Consider the following 24,327-nt stretch of genomic DNA (forward strand, 5'->3'; position numbering starts at 1 on the left):
AAGGACACCACCAGTTTTCCAGACCCTGAAAGACATGGTAGATTGGGTGTCATTTAGATGGAAGGAAGGAACTTGTTAAGTGGGAACAAGATGATCTGAAGGTGTCTGGTGCCTGGGGAGGCATCGTTATACTGATCTCTGATAAGAAGCATCTGCCACCAGCACGCCAAAGATTGTGACCTCTGTCTAGCTTTAGAGGAAGAACGGGGCATGTTTAGACCCGCTGGGCAGCTGGACCTTGAAGAATTCAGAATTAGGCCACAATCAGGTAGGACACTACAGTTAAAGTCTCAGGGTAGCCACCGAGAGTCAGACTCCACTTTTTTTTTTATCGGTTTGTCTTAGTCTCTTGGGATCCAACTTCAGGTACAGCAGCCTAGAACTGAAAGAGTGGCAGCAAAATAACACTTTTTTTTTTTTTTTTCACATATGACATCTCTGCTTTTTGTCTTTGTTTGTTTTCTCCATTTCAAATCACACCCTCTGTCCTGGGGCAGCATTCAGGCCTGTAAGGGCCCGTTCAGTCGTTTTTTTTAGTACCACCCTTCATGTCTGCCGGTTTGAGATGTGTATTTCTTGAAGTATGCCTGGTATGTTTGGTTTGTTACAACAAAGCAGATTGAATCTGCCCTCGTAATGACAGCTGAAATGCCCAATCTTACCCAACGCGAGTTGGTATTGTCTCCCATCAAACTTTTTTTTCCATACAGGTGAACTAAAAACATATCATCTGTTTGTTTTTCTCAGGTTGAATGGATCACTTCCCAATAATATTGAAATCAAGAACAACACCCTGTTCTTCAAAGGCCCGGTGACCTACGAGCTCGGAGGAACGTATGTCTGTGACGCCACCAATAGCATCGGCACACGCTCTGGATTGGTAGAGGTCAACGTGACGGGTAAGTTGTGGATGCTTATCCGAGATTCTGTGCGTGTGTGTGTGTGTGTGAGTGTGTTGGGGCTGGGAGAGCTTTAACCATGGGCCCAGGCGATTGTAGCTCCAGAAATGTGAGTTTTGTTGGAGGTGAACATTTCATGTAGGCCATACAGCATGTCAACATGAGCCAATGAAACTAGAATCCTTTATTACACAAACTTATTGAACACTCTTCATCAAACACACAGATACGGTGACCACAAAAAGTATTTGAACACTAAAGCTAAGGGATTTTCGGAGCCCCGGTGATCATCTTGAAAGGGATCCCATTCCTAAAATATAAAGCCAGCTATGTATAAAGACCTACATGTTTATTATAATGTAAATATATATATTTGTATTTTTCTATATAATTTTGTTCTCTAATTAAAACCAACTTTCAAAGGTGATCCTAACACATTACTTTTTTGTGATAGTTTAATATCAGACATTTGAAGTGTGGCTTAGTGTCAAAATACTTTTTTGCTGCGTTCTGCATGTTAAAGTCTGCACGTGTGTGTATCTATCTATATATATATATATATATATATATATATATATTTGCACTGTGCTGCTCCTGTGGCCTCCTACCTGGAAGTACATTGGTCTATTGGTACAACCTGACAGCGAAGAGGAAGAAAATGCTGTCATTTCCTTTTCTTTAATTTCTCACAGTCACATCATACATCAAGCTGCTAGCACCCACAATATTCCCTCACACACACACACACACACACACACACACACACACACACACAGAGACAGATGCCGAGATAAAGAATAAAGCGCCCTGTCATTTTCTCCCCAAAATAACATCACAGTTTTGTTGCCTCTTTAGTATCGATCACAGGCACTTTGCAACAAACTCACATTTCTCCAAGCTACTTTCGTCTCCCACATATTCTCCGTCTTCTCCGCCTTTTTCTCGGGTGAAAACAAGAAGTACAAATGAAAACAGAGCAAAACTGGAGCCGTTCCTCTGTCTAATTGTCATATCAAACACCTGTAGTTCACTAGTCTGCCGGCTTTGCAATACATTAAGAACAAAAGACGATAATGAAAGGAGGTGATGTTGCTCTAGATTGCCGAGCAGAACCTCAAAATTGGTCCAATATTTGAAGAGAGCGTAGGCATCTGCAGTTTTGTTCTGATAATAGCTTGTACGCCTCTCTCTTTGCTTCAATAGAGAGCTTCTAACGTGCATCGCTTTGCATGCTGGAGTCAACGGCTCGGCTTTTCTCTGTCGTTGCATTTATTTGTGCGCGTGGGTGTGTTTGAGTGTAAACTTTCAGACCTTCCTCGTCCCGCGGCGTCTCAGCTGGCGTTTCTGGTGATGTGTTGGGGATGCGGTGATGTCATCTCGCTCCGTGACAGGTTTTGATGATACGCTCCGCAGGCATGGGCAAAACGTTAATGGAAGTCTGAATGGCTGAGATTGAATGAGGAGTGGTGAAGGAAAATATTCTGCAGGCAGGAAATGTCTGCCGCTGATGTGTATAGAGCATCTCTGCTTTGGAAGAGATTCTGTTGATCGTTTCCAAAATTGCAATGCAGCGACTGGTGAGGGTTCAGGAGTAGGTCACGATGCGAGTTGACGGAACTTTGGTACTTTGCAGTGAAACATTTGATTGGTCTTTTTATAGCTTAGGAGACTTCTTTGAGTTATCCGTTATATTCCACTTAAAACTCAACTTTGTCTCAAATGAATTGAGACAATTGTTGACATACATCAACCCTAAAAGCCTACTGTCATTGATCATGTTTGATGTGCAAAGGCCCAAAAAATGATCAAAATTATCAAAACGTTTCCAGAAAAACTGCCCCACAATAAAAAAAACACAGAGCTGAGATCATAAAACTCAGCACTTAAATATCATCTTAATAAGATTGTTATATAAAGAGAGACATATTTATGATAGTTATATGCATTGTATGTAAGTAGTCTGCTAAACTGTTATAAAGATAGCATTGATTTACGTTTCAAGCTATCAGAATTTCATCGTACTTTTTGACCATATAAATATCAGCATATTTTTATATTTTTTAGCATGTTTTTTCCTCCATATGAGTATGAGCTCCATATTCTCCTATATATCATACTATATGAGCCATAACATCCTGATTTATCAAATATGATACTCAAGTCTTTGATTCAGGATTAATAAAATAGAGGTATGAAATGAATGTTGAGAGTATATCTAAGAAAATGTGGTCTTTGAGTTTGGTGATTGAATTTATATCGACATCTCTAACTTGATTGCTATTTTGTTGCATGGGAAATCTGGGAATAGTTTGAGACATCGCTGAGATCTCTTCTGAAACTGAAAAGACACATGCATGTGGAGTCATTTTCTTAGGAAACAAATTCTAGAAGCAGGAAACTTGAGCAAAAGTAAAAAAAAAAAAAAACCTATTAAATACATCTCATTTGTGAAACACCTTTCCTATGGGTTCAGACAACGCAATTTTCATAAAGTTGCACGTCTCCTCTTCTCTCCTTCTCGCTCGCCAAAGGTCACTAGCAGAACATGCACTGAAAGCCTAATTTGTTCTTTCCGACCTCTGTTTGGCAATGCCTGGGGATTGTTTCCGCATTGCATGTGCCCATTTGATGATAGATCCCTCCTCTACGGCAATGTCTATCCTTTGATGGATCATTCCATCCAGAGGTCGTTGAACCTCTATCTGTTTGTAGTAGACCTCACAGATATTGACGGATCAAAATGATACTTATGAAGAAAGATTGTTAGTGTGATGTATCCAATACGTGTGTCATTTTTTCATTTTTGTGTTGCGTAAGTAGCAAGACATCACAATAAGACCAGGAATGTGCATTGCGAAAGTGATTTTTTTTTTTTTGTGGGGAGCCGAACAATGAGAGCAATTTCTGGGAAATAGTCATAAGTTTTGCCGTTTTTGTCCGGTGCCGCCAGGGGTGCAGAAATGACACACTGCAGCTTTAAATATTCTATACGCCGTGCTTGTCTGCAGTGCTTAATCTTTCAATTCCATCATGCCTTTTTTATGAGTTCATTATAGTTTTATTTGTAGTCACAACTTCCATGGCAGCAGCTGTTCCCCCTTTATGACTCCATATTAATCTCATTCACATTCCTGTGAGTATTTCATTAATAACCATGACTGAGATATTCGGCCTACGCACAGCGCACTGAGAACTGTAGTCGCTGTGAAGCTTGCAGCAGAATCATTTGTTTTTAAAGTTGACATGAAATCAAAATGGACCTATTTACTTCCGCAATGCACATTCCTGGTCTTATTGTGATGATTCATCTCTCCAAAAATGTTTTTTTTTTTTAAGTGTATTAACTTGCTCTGCCTCGGAAACGACTTTACTTTTTGGCTGACATCTCAAACCGCTCTTACTTTTTAACCCTACAACCATCTGGTTCCATTCTGGTGTGTAACGGCTACTCCAATCAATGCCCGATGGATAAAATCAAGTCCCACACTACTTATTTTTATGGATGAGTATCTTGACTCAGACATGCACGAGGTTGCAGAAGTAAAATGGGTTGCAAATGGCTCATGGTAACTTTAAGGGAAGTTTTCATGCACTGGTCTTGACTTTACACAACGTGTTTTTTTAGGCTACACTGTAAAAAATGTCTAACCTCCCAACTCAAAATTTTCTAGTGACTGGTCACATCTAAATTTTTCAATTGGCCCAAGTGAAAATCTGCTAATTTAATTTGATCAATTTGGAGAATTTCACATGGACCAATTGAAAAATGTAGATGTGACCAGTCACTAGAAAAATTTGAGTTGGGAGGTTAGATTGTTTTTTTTACAGTGTAGTTAAAAGAAAACATTTTAAATACACTTTTAAGTGTTTATTTATTTGTGTATATAGATTTCAAATACATATTTTTAGAGGCCGTTTTCTCAAAAGGATTTTTTCAGAAATATCTGCTTAGATACACCAGTCTTTTCCGTTTTAATCATATCTATATTTTTACCGAGCAGTTTGTTTATATATCATTTGCCCGAACAAACAAAACCTAAACATGGTGATTTTTTTTTTTTTTTTTTTTTTTACAGTATTTTCTGATTTATGGAGTGATAAAAAAGAGAAACCCAAAATCCCATCTGTAAAAACCTTTGACTCTCGACCAAAATGAAAAAATAATAATAATAATAATAACCTGGCTTTTTCCAGTGTTCAGATTTATGTTCTGGAAATGGATGCAGAGAACCCAAGCCTCTACGTGACCGGCTCCCACATTGAGTATTTTATAAAAAAAAAAAAGTCTCATTTGCATATTTAACATAACGTTTCAGATTTTCTTTTTTTTAATTCTTAATGTAATCAATCAACTGGGGAAGTATGGTGATATCTATTAGTTACCGTTTTACCTTATTCACCTGGAATGTCTTACCGTAAAGTGCAATTGCATAATCTAATCACATTCGGTCCAGATTCAATGCAGAACCATATTGACTGTCTGTAAATATTCACCGACACGGCTTTGCGGTCCCTGTAGTTTTGTACCGCCGCCTGCATGGCCAAAAAACGAGATGCTAATAAGGCTTTCCCATCTGTCCTTATCATGGCTAGAGGGAAACCTCTCCACGGAAGAGCACATATGGGCTATTACAGCCTCATTCTCATGGCAGGAGTGGAAATGATACCTCTGGCAAAAGCAGCGCACTCAAACACTGTAAAACCAGTGTTCTGTGCTCATTCTGCTCCACACACATCGCCCCTTAAAAGGTCCGCGTGAGAACCGAAGCCTCCACGTGACCGGCTCCCACAGTAATGGCAACTGAGGCGTCTGTGCCAGAGGGACGCAGCTTACGCCGAGCAACACATCTCTGCCCTGGCTTCTTGTGAACCGCATAAGCGGCTGTCCATTGTTCGCCCGCCTGCACCTGGGAGAGGGAGGGTTTTTGTGTGTGGAGAACGTGGCAAGGCTGGCACGCGTTTGCAGGAACTTGCAACAGCTGCATGACTGTGTGGAAGTGATGATAACATTGTGAAGAAGAAGAAGCTGTGGAGATCTCAAAGAGAGAGAGAGAGATTCTCAACTCTTCAACAGCTGCGCTCTCTTTCTCATTCTCTCGGTCTGCTTCTCTCGCTTGTGACCAACACGGTTTTTTTTCGTTTGTTATTTCTTTCTACCAGTGTTAATCCCGTCAGCAAAATTGCTGTCAAAAAAGTTTTGTCGTCTTTTCTGTTTCTGCAAAAAATTAAGATGAGATGAAAGACGCTTCATGGTGACAATAACACGATTTTAAACAAAGAAAAATGTGGATAGAAATAATTCAAATGATTCATTAATATTTCATATCAATAACATCAAATAAACAAGTTTTTATAAACAATATCTACACTTCCAGCCAAACCTTTGGAATAATCAAGATTGTTTGATATTGTTGAAAGTCTCTTCTGCTCACTAAAGCTGCATTTATTTGATGGAAAAGACAGCAAAAACAGTAATATTGTAAAATGTGATTACATTGTTATATAACTGGTTTAAATTTCCATATATTTTTAAATGTAAATTATTCTTGTGATGGCAAAGCTGCATTTTCAGCAGCCATTACTCCAGACTTCAAAATCATTATAATATGATGATTTGGTGCGCTGATTTTAATGTAAGTATATAAATATATTTTAATGTAAATATATAAATATGTAAATATATTTATCAATGTTGAAAAGTCTTTTTGCTGCCTAATATTTGTGGGAATCGTTCTTTGATGGATAGGATGTTAAAAAGACGGTTTCAACAAAAATAGCAAAAAAAAACAGTTTTCAACATTGATAATAATCAGAAATAATCTTTGAGCACCAAATCAGCGATGATTTCTGAAATATCATGTGACACTGAAAACTGGAGTAATGATCCTGAAAAATCAGTTATCATCAAGGAATAAATAACATTTTGAAATATATTAAAATAGAATAGAGTTGTAATAATTGCAATTATATTTCGCAACATTATTGTTTATACTGTATTTTTGGTCAAATAAACGCAGCCCTGGTAAGCATATGACACTACTTTCAAAAACATTAAAACCACCGAAATTTTGACCTGTAGTGTATTTTTCAAAACTATGTGCAAAACAAACAAAAAAATCTTAACTTCCAGGGAAATCGGTGCAATTTTGAACGAAAAAGTATCCACTGGAGAAGCCACAGTGGCGTACACATTTCCACCATTTTTAAAAATCTTAAAAATGTTGGTTGTTGACTGTAATGATATACCATGTCAGTGACATGAACTAAAATGTATGAATTTTAAATGACAAAATATTGACAACACTCAAGATTTCTTTTCAACAAAAGACAAAATTGAAGACTAAAACGGTGTTAAAATGAAGAGTGCTTTCTAACACTCCCTCCCTCTCTCTCTCTCTCTCTCTCTCTCTCTCTCTCTCTCTCTCTCTCTCTCTGCTGGATTGCATTGGCATTAGCACTGGAAGGCTCAGTTAAAGCGTGTGCTGATGCTTCATAAACTTCAAACGCAATCTCTCTTCTCCCGAACAGCTATGGACAGGCCTTGCTGAGGTCGGGCAGATTTTTTGCTCTGCTTCTGACTGGATTATACTTAACATTCAGCAGGACAGAATGTGAAATGAAGTGTCCTCCAAATAAATAAGAAAAACAAGCGACTATGCAGTAGCTGTCTTTCGTACTGGTGGAAATTTACCCAAACCCTGTGGCCACTAATGCATTCCATATGACCCGTGCTCTGCATGCATGGAACCACCGCATTCGGTGCCCAGACATGGAGTAATACACATCTGGCTCCATTGAAATTCACCTCGTCAAACGTGGTTATTCGGCACACAATTCGAATGGAAATCTACAAACCGGCGTAGTATACAGGGTACCGCGTATACAGGGTTGAATCTCAAGTACCCTGACCCACTCTAGTGCATCTTGATTAAAAATCTGCTTCAGCGGACGTTCCCCTTTTAAAAAAAAGCTCTGAGGAGCCGTAATTTGTCAAGTAGTTTGATCGCTTGTCTCATGCGCTGTAGATTAACAGTAGCGCTTTGCCAAAGCTCTTCAGAACTGAATCTTTCATCTTATCCCTCTTGCTAACTATCTCTCCCTCTCGTGCTCTCTGGAGATTTGAAGATAAGACGAGTGAATGCTTTATAGCTGAAGTTGAATGCACGAGGAGTGTTAAACAATTTAACGCTAGGTTCATTTGCAGGCCGCCTAACTGTGCTAGTGTTTCGCTAATGTCACAACAAGGGTACAAACAAAAGAAATGGATCTTTCATTGTTCTTGTATTCTGAGAATGACCAGCAGCGGAATGTAAATTGCATTGTAAACACACAATGTGAACGTAAGAGAAGAGTCATGCTAGCAGGCTAGCAATACTGCAGTTAGGATAGTTAGCATCACATTTTTTACTCTACTGAATGTTTCTCAGTATTTCTTTTTCTTTTTTTGGAGGGGGAAGTAGACACAAACTTGAAAGTGTATTGCATTATTGAACATTTCCATCATTATTGGTCAGGAAAAACAAGATACAGTTAATTGAACACGTTGACCTTTTTTTTTTTGAGAACATGCCCGGTCAGGGCCGGTGCCAAAGGGAGGGCATTCGCGAGCTCCAAACAAGTTACTGTATTTTTCAAGAGCAGGCTTGAATGCATGATCTATTTTTGAATGTTTCCTTCGACATGCCTGAATTTCATTCAGGTTTGTCTTATGAAATTGCTCGAGGTCTAGGGTTTTTGAGGAAGCGGTTAGCCTTCGAGAGATTCCTTCATCGGAGGAACCGTGGGGATCTGTAATTACAGAAATGTATACAGAGATTTATGTCTTTTCAAACTGTGTGTTGAGTTTGTGTGTGGGAAGTGTTAAAGACTGCTGGTCTCATCTTTATGTGAACAGTGAGTAAGAATGAGCGGTGTAAGATGGTCCCGTAATTATCTCATTATCGAGCCTGAGAAAGAGAAGAGGGCAAGCGCGTGGTTCTTTCCATCTGCTTTATCTCTTCTCTTCCTGTCTTTCCCTCTCTCTCTTTTGCTGATCTCTCCCTACTCAATAAAGAGTATTATGACTGAGTTTTGACCCCGTCTTTTCTCATATTAACAGATTTATCTCTATTTGCAGGAGTTTAGTTTCTAAACAACATTTGAGTTACGATTATTAGCATATATCTTGATTTACTGATCTGGAAATATCTAAGGTATTCGGAGAGTTGCAAAAAGGTCAGGGCACAGAATGCAGCGCAACCGAATTTTAAAACGTAAGTCAAAATAAATGAGAAGTGTTGTAAAAAAAAGAATATACAATGGCAGATATTCCTGTCACATTTTAATGCTTAAATGATATTTTAGTAATAAAAAACAATTGGAAAGCAATCGAAATCATGGAACTTATAATTTAAAACAAATGTAATGTTTAGGACTCTCTGAAATCCATTTTATTTTATTTTTTCAAAAATTCCATTTCATTATTATGGATTCAGTTGTATTAGTTTATTTAAAGGCACACCGTGTAACTTTTGGCCAAAAGAGTTGACGCATATGAGTTATTTTAAATGATTCCTCAGGCCAATATACAGCGCTTGACACTATCAATGCTCCGAGCGGGGCTGCCCTCTTGAAATACCGCCTGTGTAAGTTTGGAGAAGACGCACCGTCTTTGGCCAGGTCATGTGACCTGGAGAATGTATTGCTTTTACGACCGTCACGTGACCACAGGCTCGGAGGAGTCAAGGAAAAGAAAACGAGAAAGTGACCGCGTGAGAAAACCGGACAAGAGTCTCACTCGGTCAGGCTTTCACTTAAAATAGGATAAGAATGAGCATCAAACAGAAATAACCCGGCGCGCCCAGCTCTTAAAGGGGCCACACCTTATTTCCACTCGTTATTTACGACAGTACAAATACTCCTCGCTGTTTGACAAAAACGGAATTCCTACACAGTGTACCTTTAAGCAAAAAGCATGTCTATTAAGTTGAATTCATAAAACTTCAACAATTAAATATATATGTTTTTTTTTTTTACAACAATAGCCCTATATATATATATATATATATATTAGGGCTGTCAAATAATTAATCATGATTAATCACATGCAAAATAAAAGTTTTTTTACATAATATATGTGGGTGCACTGTGTATAATTATTTTATATATATAAATACACACACATGCTTGTAGAAATATTTTCATGTATATACTGTATATAGATTTATATATAATTTATATTATATATAAATATAAATATTTTATATATACATTTTTTCCTTAAATATACATGCATGTGTGTGTATTTATATATATATATATATATATACAAAATAATTATACACAGTGCACCCACATATATTATGTAAAAAAAACTTTTATTTTGGATGTGATTAATCGTGATTAATCATTTGACAGCCCTAATACATATATATATATATTTTTAAATCTATAAATTCTGTTATCTGTTGTATTCTTTTCTGGATTGATGATTAATACAAATTTATTATTAAAAAATATTATAATTACTATAATTACTTTGATAAGTACATACTACTGTACAATGGTAATATATTTCTGTCACAAAAGTTGTATTTTGAAGAGTTGTCATGAAGTCCTTTGAGTTTGTGTACATATAATATGACGATAGTCTTATTAAATGAAATGGTGAAATGCTGGTGAAGTTACTCTTGAGATGAAGTTCATGTGGAGTATCCCTCATATATTAGGACAGCATCATGACAGCACAACACAGTATGTGTAGTAGATGAAACCACGCCGTTTTGTGGCCTTCCAGGTTATACTGTAAAATCCATTTTTATGACTGGACTCTGTGATTCCACCTGCGTTTTCTACATCGGGGGAAATCATAGGGCCCTAGTTTAGAATGACATGAGGGTGAGTAAATTATGACAATTTTCATTTGGCTACACCTTTAAAGGGATACTCCACTTTTTTTGGAAATAGGCTCATTTTACAACTCCCCCAGAGTTAAACTGTTGAGTTTTACCGTTTTTGAATCCATTCAGGTACCACTTTTAGCATAGCTTAGCATACATCATTGAAGTGGACAAGACCATTAGCATTTCTAAAAAAAAAATGACCAAAGAGTTTCGATATTTTTCAACTTTACATTTTCCGTCGGTCTTAGTGCACGATGTAACTACAGAAGAGTCAAATTTTAAATAGGAAAAATATCGAAACTCTTTGGTCATTTTTTTTTTTAGAAATGCTAATGGTCTTGTCCACTTCAATGATGTATGCTAAAAGTGGTACCGCCAGAACCGGAGATCGGCTGAGTGGATTCAAAAACGGTAAAACTCAACAGTTTAACTCTGGGGGAGTTGTAAAATGAGCCTATTTCCAAAAAAAGTGGAGTATCCCTTTAAGATGAGTTACTGACACTCTCGGACTGATCAGGAAGGCCCATGATGTCACCGGTTTGTAGCAGTGCTCCTCAACATGGGTTAATATGGCATAGGAGACTTCGCTCCCCTTCGTTTAGAGAGCCAAGACCGCTTAGCTTAACGCCGCTACATGCCGCTGACAACTGTTCACGCTCGCCTGAGCAAGCAATCCCTCACACCACGGTGAGAAAATGAAGTTCAAAATGAGAGGAAGAATCAGAAGGGTAGGGGAATAAAAGCAGAGGGAAGGTTAAAAATGCCTACCACAAGGTGAAAATGAGATGAATAAAACATAGCCACACCAACCAAAGTATAAATAAATAAAGGAATACTTGTTGCGGGAAGTAACGCCTGAGTGGACCCGATATTGGGATTCGTTTGAAAGTGGAAACGTAAACGAGCCCTTGAGGCAGGAGGGTGAATGTACGGATGATGGGACGGGGGTGTTTACTGGCTTTTATATAAGTGGTTGAGTCAAGCCTTCCTATTCTTTTGCTCTTGTCACATATTCTGTCCTCCCAGGCTTGACAAGGGAGCAAAATGTGAAGGATGGAGAGGAAGAGAGCGGCAGGCAGCAAAACGGCATCCAAAAAAAAAGAAGAAAGAAAGTGAAACACGACACGAAGAGAAGGCGAGAGATAGCTTGGGATATGAATTGATAAGAAGTCATCGGAGGAGCGTTTCATTTGCATGGAAACGTCAGGGCTTTTAATATATTGATAGCCTCCGCTCACATCACACAGGCTTCATTTGAAATTCGTTCACGCCACGATTCGGAGCAAAGGGCTGATTCGCCATACAAAACTCCAATTATACAAATCCCAGTGAGTGTAGAGCTGGTCACACATACGAGAATTATGATTCCTGGTGTTCTTATGGCCTCTGAGGAGGACAGAGGGAGAAATGGACCATCACACACGTCGGCTGTCATTCAATCATCTTAAAGACAGGATGGATGCTCTTAATGAATGTGGATTTTTTTCCTCAGAGTAAAAATAAATACAATTCTAAAGTTATTATATCTTTATCATAAATTGCAACTTTATATGTATCACCAATGCAACTTTATTCCTCATAATTTCCATTTTATTTCGAATAATTCCAACGTTATTTTGTATAATTGAAAGTTTTATTCCATAATTGCAATTATATCTCTCCTAATTGCACTTTTATTTTACAAATGAGACTAGGTTTCATAATTGCGACTGTCATAATTTCAAATTAATGTGTAACATTTGTTACTTTGTTTCTCTCATAATTGTGACTGCATCTCATAAGTTTAACCTTATTTCTTATAATTTCAACTTTATTCCCCATAATTGCAATTCTATTTGTCCTAATTGCTATTGTAGATCACTAGTGACTACTTCTCAAAAAAGTGACTTTATATCTCATAATTTCATCTCACAATTGTTAATTTATGGCTGTTCACAACAAGATGAGTAACTATAAGGATAACTATAATGATAATTATATTAGCGTCCACAACAGTGGATAATACCGTTCTGTTTATTCTATGCACATGCTGCAATTTTGTCGTCTGTCACTTTAAATGCTCAAGCTCTTAAAACAGGAATTAATTCTGATTGGCTGTCAATGTCTTTATCGTTCATCAGCTGGGAGAAAAAAAATCATTCTGAAAATGATTCCAACAATATCCGTTATCTGTGCCAACTATATCTTTATTGTTATAATTATAGTTATCGTCCTTGGTTAACAAAAAGGAAGGTCATTTCAGAGGTGGAGCAAGTTACTATATTTTGAAACGTAATATGTGGAAAATCATACACTGATCAGTTATATAAGACCAGAAACGAGAGCAAACAGGATCAGTTTTCATTTCACGTCGACTTGCGTTTACTCAACCTGAAATTAGCTTCGTTTCTTCTCACTTCCACTTCATATTCGTCTCATCCCACTCTTTCATCCCCTTCTTCTCTCTGAGTATTACCCTGATGAGGCATTTTAAATGTCTTGCTTGGTGTGACATCCCTCCAGCGATGTGAAATTTGTTTGTCTTGCTTGTCATTGCGGAATGGGTCTCAATCGGACTGATATGACACTGTGAGCTCCCACACGCTGCCTGTTGCATAATTCATCCCTCCGCAGGACGTACATGTGGATTTTGTGTATCATTAAACTCTCACCACAAGGACAACATGGCTGTCAAGGCAATTGAAGAGCAAGCTCAAAGCTGCGTGTCGGGGGGTCTGTGCCGCCCAGCCGTGGGCAAGCGCTGGCGCGTCCCACGAGCACCTGGGCGAGTTTTGAGTGTGCTGGACTGATGGAGTGTGAAGTCAGGACTGTTCTGCTCTCTGCGGGAAGTGACTTCCACTTTCAGCTCCCACTAAGCTTCTGCCTCATTATCCAAATAAGATATTAGCATGTGCACATCGTCCTCTCCATGTATTTTTTTTCTTTCATTTCTTTTTTTTCGACCTCTTTCTCAACTGGGTGTGTGTGAGACTTTTTTTTAGGGAGAAACAGCTACAGCCAATCCATTTGAAGTTGCTGGATAAAAGCACTTTTCTATGGAAGCTCGTTTCCGCCACAGATAATTCGCCACAGATAATTCGACTTTTTTTCTCACAATTGCGAGTTTACATCTCGATATGTAATATATATGGCGATATAAAGTCACAATTGCGAGTTATAAAGACAGAATTGTGAGATATAAACTTTCAATTGTGAGAAATAAGCTCGCAATTCTGACCTTTTTCCTCAGAATTGCATGTTTATATCTCGCAATTCTTACTTTATAACACACAATTGGGATACATGCATTCAGAATTGTATGTTATAAAGTCAGAATTGTGAGATATAAACTCGCAACTTTGAGGAAAAAAGTTTTTTCCTTTATAACTCGCAATTGCGAGTTTATATCTCACAATTCTGAGAAAAGATGTCAGAATTGCGAGATATAAACTCGCAATTGCGTGTTATAAATTCAGAATTGCGAGATATAAACTCGCAATTGCGAGAAAAAAAGTCAGAATTGCGAGTTTATTTCTCACAATTGTCTTTATAACACGCAATTCTGAATTTATAACACGCAATTGCGAGGTTATATCTCACAATTGTGTTTATAACACGCAATTCTGACTGTATAACACGCAGTTGCGACTTTTTATCACGCAATTATGTAATCTGACTTCATAACTCGCAATTTTGAGAAATGAAGTCTGAATTGCGAGATGTAAACGCGCAATTGTGAGATAAAAAGTCGCAATTATCTTTTAAAATGTTTTAGAATAGAATAGAAAGACTGTACATTTTAAATGTGTCTAACTTTTACCAGTACAAGCAAATAAATGACCTTAAAGCTATTATGCACATGGCTAAAAGTTCAACATTTTGTCTTTTTTTTTGTTTTTTTGTTTTTTGGATCTTTTAAGGCAAGCAACTCACTGGCTGTGTTTTATGCAAGTAATAGGCATTCCAGTACTTTAAGTAACTCATCTTTACTTAAATGATCAAAGTCTGAGATCTTCAAAACTACATGCTAAGCTTACGATTCAATTATATATTTAAGTCAGAAAAAAATGTCATAATAAATTGTACTTCTTTAGAGGAAACGACTGCCTTTTTAACAAGCAGCATTTTGCTAGTGAAGCAGGACAGTTTGAGGAGAGACAGAAAGCATTAAAAGAGTAGAAAAGGGAACGGGATCATTAAAAAACCTCGAGCTGGGACTCCAACATGGAGTGCAATATGACAGCAATCTTCCTAATTAACCTGGTTTACCATAAAGACTTGCTAGTTAAACTAGTTAAGTGTCACCGGCCTACCGGTGGGCCCAAATCCATTACATTTTTAAAACAGTAATATCCTATACTAAACCTAAACTAATCTTGACAAATATCATTTGAAAGCAAAATGAATTACAGAGGAGCCATAATTTATCAATTTGCAACAAGAATATTTTCATACTCCTAAGGCGTGTTTAGACCTTTATTTTGAAATAGTGAACATGAAAAATCATGAAAGAATGGTAGAAACCTCAGTTTGTTTTCATGCCAAGAGTTCAAAAGATAGCATCCATTCAATTATTTTAGAAAAATATTTTAGTCATTTTTTTAAATATAAAGAAAAAAATGATAGATTCACCATTTGTGATGTGGCAGCAAGCTATAACGCACATACTTGTTCTTTTTGTGTTTCTTAGAGGTTGAATTCATATCAAAATCTGCCAAACTTCTCATATTACTTCTGAATAGAATGTCTAAATTGTATGAAAATTGTGGAAATAATGGTTCATATCACTCAAAACACATATGAAAATGGAGGCGCCCTTATATGGGCAGTAATGGAGTCTGGTTGTGACCTAGTGAAAAAGTTTGGTACTGCGCCCAAACAAAATCTTACTGAAAGCTCATTTTTTGAGATATCCACCTAAAATTTGAAACACAACTTGTTCAGATTTTTGACTTTGATTTTTTTGCAGTTTTAGAGTCGCCCAGGTTTTGAGAATATATATTTTATATAAAATATGAATAATTACATTTTTACATTGTACATTTTCATAAACTCAAACTTCTATAACTTTTTTTCTGTTTCACTTTCTTAATTTATTTCACTTCTACAAAAATCTGCCAAATGTTTTCTTTAAAACGAGACCAATCTTACGTCTATATTCCAAAGCATTCTTGAATTACAACCATTTAAGTTTAAAATGTGCATTTTCATGTATATTCAAAAAAAGGGGGGTGACACTTAAAGAATTAAAGGATAATTCCGGTATGTATCCGGTGTTTAAGTGTTGTTTTAAGGACATGTTTGTGCATGCCCATAGACAGCCACTCTGAAGTGCTCAGAGGCGATTCTAAAATAGTCAAAAAGTCGAGACAGGACCCATCGTCAACATTTCGAAGTCCACCACTCTAGTTCATCCAAAACAAACTAGAAAATAGACTCAAAGTGTTAAATACCGGAATTATCCTTTAAGAAAAGAACATCCCGCTCAATATATTCATATATACATGCAAATATATAATGTATTATATTGTATATTGATTATGTTCAATATATAGTCAAATTTCAGCTAATTCAAAACTGTCAATTGTTAACTACAAAAAATAGTATGGCATTAAAAGTAATTATTTAATGTATCTATTAACAGTCCTAATATTCCATTCAAACTAATCATACTTGAGCTCTAGCGAAACATGAATCAAGAGACCTTGATAGTCACATTTTCCTCCTTTTTTTTTTTTGACAGTTCAGCAACAGCACTATTTATTTTGGGGGGGGAAAAACAATCTCCAAACTATTAGTTGTTTCCATATCATGCGCCCAAATCACATAATACAGCATTATCTGCATAATGCATTAAAATGGTGCTAGGAGAATTGAGCTAGAATTAAGCTGTTTCCCCCTTTATAAAGTTAAATTGTCAGGCATTTTGCCATTATTTTGTCAGGATGGTTTGAGGAGAGACAGAAAGTGTTAGGAGAGGAGAAAGGGGATCATGAAAAAGCCTCGAACTTCGAAGCACTGTTGCAGAATTTCTCACAAGGCTCTGATTCTGAAATCTTCTTCCTATTAACCTGGAGGTAACACTTTATTTTAGGGTTCAATTCTAACTATTAACTAGTTGCTTATTAGCATGCATATTACTAGGATATTGGCTGTTTATTAGTACTTATAAAGCACATATTAATGCCTTATTCTGCAAAACCATATTCAACAGCCCTTAATCCTACCAAATACATAAACTTAAACGCTACAAAAACTACCTTACTAACTATTAATAAGCAGTAAATGATGAGTTTATTGAGGCAAAAGTCGTAGTTAATAGTGAATGTGTTCCCCATACTACAGTGTTACCAACTTGGTTCACCACAAAGACCTGCTGGTTAAGCTAGTTAAAAAGCATCCAGCAGCAATAGCAAAAGCTGATGAACAACAACACTGTAAAAAATGTCTAACCTCCCCAACTCAAAATTTTCTAGTGACTGGTCACATCTAAATTTTTCAATTGGAAGTGAAATTCTGCAAATTTAATTGCATCACTTTGCAGAATTTCACTTGGGCCAATTGAAAAATGTAGATGTGACCAGTCACTAGAAAATTTTGAGTTGGGAGGTTAGACATTTTTACAGTGAATGTTGTGTTTTTCAAACTTCCTTTCAAAAGCAACCATATTACACTTGAAAAATAAAATAATTATATATATATATATATATATATATATATATATGGCGATTTGTGAGTGAAACTTGTTTCAAAGTATATTTTACAAATTTCTTTTTTTTTTTTTTTGATTTCTCCCATTCATTTCAATACAAGTCTGTTTCCTCCTCCTCCTCCCGTCTCTGCTCCGTCACAGGCAGATGTGCATGTTCCCAATGGGAGAAGCACGATTCATATCTGCGATTTATGACGCCCCGGTCCCCTCCTTCCACGGAGGCCATTTTCTGCTCTCTGTGGGAGGAGATGTGCTGTCTCTGATGGAGTATTCACACTGCAGGACACACAGCCAGAGCAGAGCTTTCTCTGTCGTCTTCCCTTCCCCTCCTCCTGCCATCACGCTGTCTGTTACTGTTGTGAGGGTGTGTAAGTGGGTCAGGCAGTAACCCTGGGTCAGAGCCTCAGCAGTGAGTCACTCATTAGACAGAGCGTACCAAAATTATCCCGAAACAAAAAAAAACAGACCCAAAAACAACACAGGCCAAAGCTAGCATACTGTTTATTTTGCAGTATGTACTGCACACAACGTACTATATATTAAGGCAAGCATATAACGTAGTTAGGATAGTGCCAATATGAGATAATTTTAATTTAGAACACAGCAACGTCACTCTCCCAAAAAAAAAAAAAGTATGAATTCATAATTAATTCAGTAATTCAAAGTACTTTTTTATTTTGAAAAAGAAAACAACAACATTTTTTCAAAATAATAATGATGTATTCAAAAGAAAATGAATGATGAAATGTATGTTACTACTGTACTTTTTAATTGATGGTTGATTTTAGAGTCAGCAATGATTTAATGCATACTGAAAAAAAATTGCTAAATTTACATTGCAAAATTTTTACTTGGAAAAGGCTAGTACATTTCACAAATAATTACAAAGAAATGGCAAGTAACACATTGAATTTAAAATGACATTTTGAAGTAGAATGACAAAATAGTAACACATTTCAATAATCTTTGTATGTCGCACAAATTGCTAACCACTGTATATGTTTACGTTTCGGTTATTGCGGTTTGTTCTAATCCTCTAACCCTAAGTGATAGCAATAGTGATGCTCTCCTCACATAATCTTTCCTCTTTCTCTCCTCTCTTCTGACGCCAGCTGCTCCTGACGGACAGATGAAGAGGGCATGTTTACTTTTGACAAACAGCGCAGCTCATCTGCTATAATGATTATTAATTCGGTTTTGTTTGGGTCAAGATCTCATGCATATCAGCTTATCAGAAACGGCAAGCCTAGCCTTTACCGTGTTCTGCAAGAGCCACGCATGTGCCGTTACGATGCGCAGTCGTTCCGATTACCTATCAGGAAGAGAAATCGTTTGATACGAGAATGCCACAACTAAATGAGATTAGACCAGCGCTTATGTCTAAAAAATCCATCCGGCTCTTTGGAGAAAATCTCTCATGAGCTGCGGATGCCAGCATGAGTCCAGGTCAGAGCATAAAATGTGTCACCATCTCTCGATGTCAACAGATTTCCGTCATGTTATCACTCTCAGTGCAGGCTCACGTTCAAAGGTTGACAGTTAAAGGGATAGTTCACCTAAAAATGAGAAATCTGTCATCTTTCACTCACCTTCATTTCATTCCAATCCAGAATGACTCAGTACTGATAGTTAACTAAAACGAAAACGTTTCTAAAATAAAATGAAATGAAATAATGAAATACAATAAAATGAAATAAAATGTTTAATTTCATTTCATTTAATTCAGGTAGTTACCAAGCCAACATTTCTTATTTTCTTTTAGTCTTGATGTTTTAAGATCAAACTAAAACTGAAATAAAAATGTCTAAAAACTTAATTCATAGTGTTATTAAAAGCTAAAATAGTATATAACACTATGACTTTCTTTGAGGAAGTTTCTCCCCTTTGGAGTTCCACAGAACAAAATACAAAAAACCGGGTGGCACTCAAAAATACATTTTTGAATCATCGAGGGTGAGTAAATAATGACAGAATTTAATTTTTTTCAGCAAGTACTTAATTGCCAGTGCGTCTTTACAAACTGAGGGACACGTCTGAATGATTTCCTGAGGTAATTAGCAGCACACCGCAAATATTGTCAATTGAGATGAGCTTAACTCGGAACCCGGAATATTAGCCCATATTTGACTAAAGCGCAAAGCCTTGTGTGGAAGCAAGGAAAGGAAAGATGGCATGCTATAAGCGGATGGAGGAAAAGTGAGAGAGAGGGAGCCTTTTGTGTGGCGTTCTGGAGAGAAAGTTTGCTTGTTGAGTTTAGCTCGCTGATGAGGATTTATCCTTTGTGGCAGCATTACATTTCCATGACTTCACAACCGTGGGCAAATCCAGTCAGGAGAGTAACAAGCAATCTCTCTCTCTCACTCTCTCTCTCGCTTGCGCTCTGACGGTCTCTCACTTGAATTACTGAGTAAACACATCCTCCTCCATTACTGGCCCTCCCTAACTCTCTCTTTATGTCATTCTCTTTTTCCTATTCTCCCTCTTTTTTCTTTTTTTGTGGCCCATTCACTATATTCTGCTCACATCCCTCGCTGCTCGATTTCCCTATCTTTATATTGACTTTCATCTAGTCTCCTTGCCTCTGTTGGACAGTTTTCTGTATCAGAGCATGATGGTGATAGAGGTTAGGAATGTGAATGGCCTCCCTCACTGTGATGCTGCTTGTATAGACACGCTCATACACATAAAACAGCAAACCTAGTATCACCCAGTAACAGGCTTTATTTATTTTAAAAGATATTTGCATTATATTCTATATAGTAATGCATAAAAATAGAAAATAAATGCATTAATTCATAAAGAATGTGCACATATAAATAATTAATATAGTCTATTTAATTATAAAATATTACTTCATATGTATATATATTGCAACATTTTATAATTAAATAAACTATATTAATTATTTAAATCTATCAACACTAGTAATATTCCAGAAATATTCTTCTGCTACACACACTGGGCCCCGCCCCATGCTTGGATGGCCCTGACTAAAGACCCAAATTATGATAATTTAGAGAATGATTCAGTCATAACTAGATGTTCTGTACAAATACGTGGAGTTATCTGTGAAAACTCACTGACAGATATGTATGTTTTTAAGGTGTTCTGATTCTCCTATAATTGCTATGGTGTTCTGGATGGTTGATAATTAATAATAATTTTATAATCACTTAAATCATGGTTGAAAGCATAATAACTGGGAGTGAGAAAATAGTCCCTAGTTAGTAAACAGCAACAGTATTTCATACCCCATAAACTCCCCCCGAGTCCTTTCTCTCACACACGTATTACAACATAAACACCCGCACATTCGCACAGTGCTGTTTACTTCACACACATCTCCGACACTATCTGGTTAGAGCTAAATTCAGAAGTGTCGTCAATCTCACATGAGACGAGTGGAGCAGCTCATCAGCTCATTTAGATTTATGACAGTGACGGCAGCCTCCTGATCCCTATCTGACTGAGACTTTTATTTTATATTTATTTATTTCATTTTTATTCTGTGTATTTATAGATGCGTTTCTGTGAATACGTGTTCATTATAAAGTAGCTGTTCAAGTGCCTCCTTGGTTCTCAGAGAACATATGCTGGACGGTGTTCATTCGCTAGTAATTGCCACAACAGATTACACACATCCGCATGCTGGTATGGACGAAAATGAATGTAAATAAATGTAAACACTTGCTAGAGATGAATAAAAATATTGTCACAGCATATTAAAGCCGGTTAATGGTTAGCCAAACACGTGATGCCGCATGTCACACGTTATAAATCCACGCGCTTTGATTGAATTACGTTTTTTTCATGGTTCTTCTAGTTAATCTCACCAGGGTTCTGGTTGTCCATCGCCACTCAAGGTTACGGCAATATCTGCATATTCCCAGAGGCGTGTTAAATAGGCGGTTTCTTTTGTCAGCTTTAATAGTATCAGGGCAGTTTTTTTATCTATCTTCTGGCAGGTGTAGCCTTTGGCGACATGGCATTGAAGTCTGAGATCCCCCACCGCCTCTCACGCAAACACGTTACGTGTCTGTCACCTCGCTCCGCTTCCCTGCCATCCGATGAAGAAAAGCAGCCAGAGACTGCTGAATTATTAGTGTTGTGGTAATATGATTACTCCAGCGTGATTAACAACAGGCCCACACACAATGTATGTGGATTTTTCTATAAAGATGCAGTTCCTGAGGTAATGAACGGCACTTAAGTAGCATAGCGTTTTTTGTTTTAAGCTCAGTGCTTGGTAGCACCCAGGCTAATAAAAAAAATGTTCAACGAATTTTTCGCTAACGTTCTCATTTTGTGAAAACGTTATTTTTGAACGTTCAAAACGTCCAGTTTTTTCAATGTTAGAAAACAATGCGGGCTTTTTGGAAAAACTTACCTTTTGCAAAATACATATAATACGTAGCTTCCAACAGAAATGAACACTAGAGGCAGTAAAACAGCAAGCGCTTTTAATCGTGCAATTGCACAATTATGTTATGACCTCATAACACTTTTTAACATAGTGTATGATTTGTAAACGAATATATTTTGGACTTTATCACTTAAGCAGCTCCATATAATCGGTTTTACTGACGTACTAAGCTTGTATCGTATTGTACTTGTGATGCGGAGAGCTCGGGTACGAATCCCGTGAAACACGAGTCACAGTAAAAGAGCTCAAAGTCAGGCTAACATGCCAGACCGTTCTCATCCTTTGGCGTCATACATGTGACGCTTTTTACATTTCGTTGAAATCTTACGCACATGGCATCCTTTAGCATCAATATGAGACGCAGAACCCAAGGTGTCATAACCGTAACCCGACCCCAGACCTAAACCTACCCATAACAGTGCGTGTTATATTGACGCTAAAGGATGCCATGTGCGTAAGATTTTGACGAAATGTCATATGGCGTCACCTATATGACGCCAAAGGATGAGAATGCGTTGAACATGCCGTGGTTACGGTTGCATTTTTATGTCACATTTGCTTTTGTTAACACTATCGGGTAGGTTTAGGCTTTGGTCTGTTATTTTATAAAGGAGCATTGAGCTTTTAGCGGCACTCACTGGACATTTCACTTTGAAACTGTCACGAAACATGGACAACGCAACATATTTTGCGTTTTGCAAAAATGTTCCCACAGGTACGCTTTCCTAATGAGCCTGGGTTTTTAAAAAACATGGTGTGGCGAGGGCCGAGGGCCGTGGGAGAAGGGCCGGTCTCGTCCTGCTCGCCACACATGGTTATACGAACTTTAAGGAAATTTTTTCATTTTATCGTTTTTTATCAGAACGCTTCTTTTGAGTGTTCTCTGAACATTACGAACCAAGTGGTATAACGTTTAAAAACATTGGAAAATGTTTCAGAAAAAATGCTCCATGAACAATGTATAAAAAACGTTTGTGTGCCAACATTATTAAAGACCAGATAACTTTGAATAAACATTTTATTAATGCTACTGGAAGAGCGTTGGTTGCGTTCACGCCATGTCGCAATTACCATCATTCTGAGATTCCAACTTGTAAAAGGCATTCATTGAACTTGTAATTACAACTTGTAAACTCTGAATGTTCTGAGAGCTTCGACTTGTACAATGTGACCGCTGTACCACCTGACCAGCTCAGACTAGAACATTTTGAAATTACGGTTATTACGACATGGTGTGAACGCGGCAATCACTTTAAGATAACCTTGCCAGAATGTTAGCGAGGATGTTCCCTGTACTAACTCTATCAACCGAGCGAGCATTGAGCTACCATAGTTCAGCTGAAATAAAATACGTTTTCAAGGATGTGCGATAGGATGATAAGGATGGATATGGAGAATCAGAGTTGTGAAGAGCAGTGTGGGATCATATTTTCTTTTTATGCCTCAGTACTTTGTCTATAAGGCGAATACTCCCATTGATTCCTTTTGCAAATCAAGTCTTCAAGGGCTTAGTCTCTCTTCTCCATACCTTTGATTATCTGAGAGGTCTTGTGTGCCTGATGGAGTCATTTGAAGGATCTTTAAAGGATCTATAAGCTACAAAAGAGCTAAAGCAGACCTTAAGAAAAATCTGCTTTCATTGCTCCCTTATTGTATGATTGAAGAAGTATATGTATATATACTTACGCACTACTTTATCTCTGTGTCTCATTCAAAGCGGGCAGAATGCTAGATATAACGAAGCATAACTGATGAAAATAACCGTCAATTTGACCCCTCAGGTAAAATATTGTGCTGCAAACATTTATAACAGCTTTAATTTGTCAATGCTGGCAAATGACCATAGTATAAGTGGGATAATCCACGGATAGCTGTGCATTAAACTATTTTAAAATTGTTTAATGCACAGCTATATCTGTGGATTATCCCTGATATATGTATTTGCAGATAAAGTCTGTACCATATTCTGTTTATTTTAATACATAATTTAATTTACTTTTATTCAATAAATGCATTGCCATTAAAATTAATTAAAAAAATCTTAAAGCGCTTTAAGGATAAAGGATATGACATATTTTAATATGGTTTCAAAATTATATTTTATATTATTAATATAACATTTTACATATTGTTTAATTATAAATGTGATTATAATTACTCTGAAATGAACAAAACAAAATAATTAACAAGACCTTTGTCTCTAAATATATTTGGTAATTTAAACAATTCTCCTTTTCTATGCAAATATGAATTTGAAAACATTTTAAAAACATGACATATTTGTGAAATATAATAAATGATAACTGAAATAAAATAAAATATAAATAGTGCAATGTTATTTTATGTCAGCTAGTTCTTATGTTCATTTAATTTAACCTAATGTACTAAAATAACTAAAACTGAAATAAAAATGTATGAAAACTATACAGATAT

The 24,327-nt window shown here is 36.9% G+C and overlaps 1 protein-coding gene across 1 annotated transcript in view; it reads left to right on the top strand.

Moving 5' to 3' along the window:
- The window catches only part of nectin1b (nectin cell adhesion molecule 1b), a 112,775-nt gene that overhangs the window by 82,022 nt on the left and 6,426 nt on the right, over positions 1-24,327 (top strand). The window contains exon 5 of the mRNA XM_056239383.1: positions 748-899. Within this exon, the coding sequence (XP_056095358.1) occupies positions 748-899 (152 nt within the window). The remainder of the gene's footprint in view (positions 1-747; positions 900-24,327) is intronic.

This window comes from Rhinichthys klamathensis, unplaced genomic scaffold, assembly GCF_029890125.1.
Source record: "Rhinichthys klamathensis goyatoka isolate OS25496 unplaced genomic scaffold, OSU_Roscu_1.1 h1tg000561l_1, whole genome shotgun sequence".
Lineage (NCBI taxonomy): Eukaryota > Metazoa > Chordata > Actinopteri > Cypriniformes > Leuciscidae > Rhinichthys > Rhinichthys klamathensis.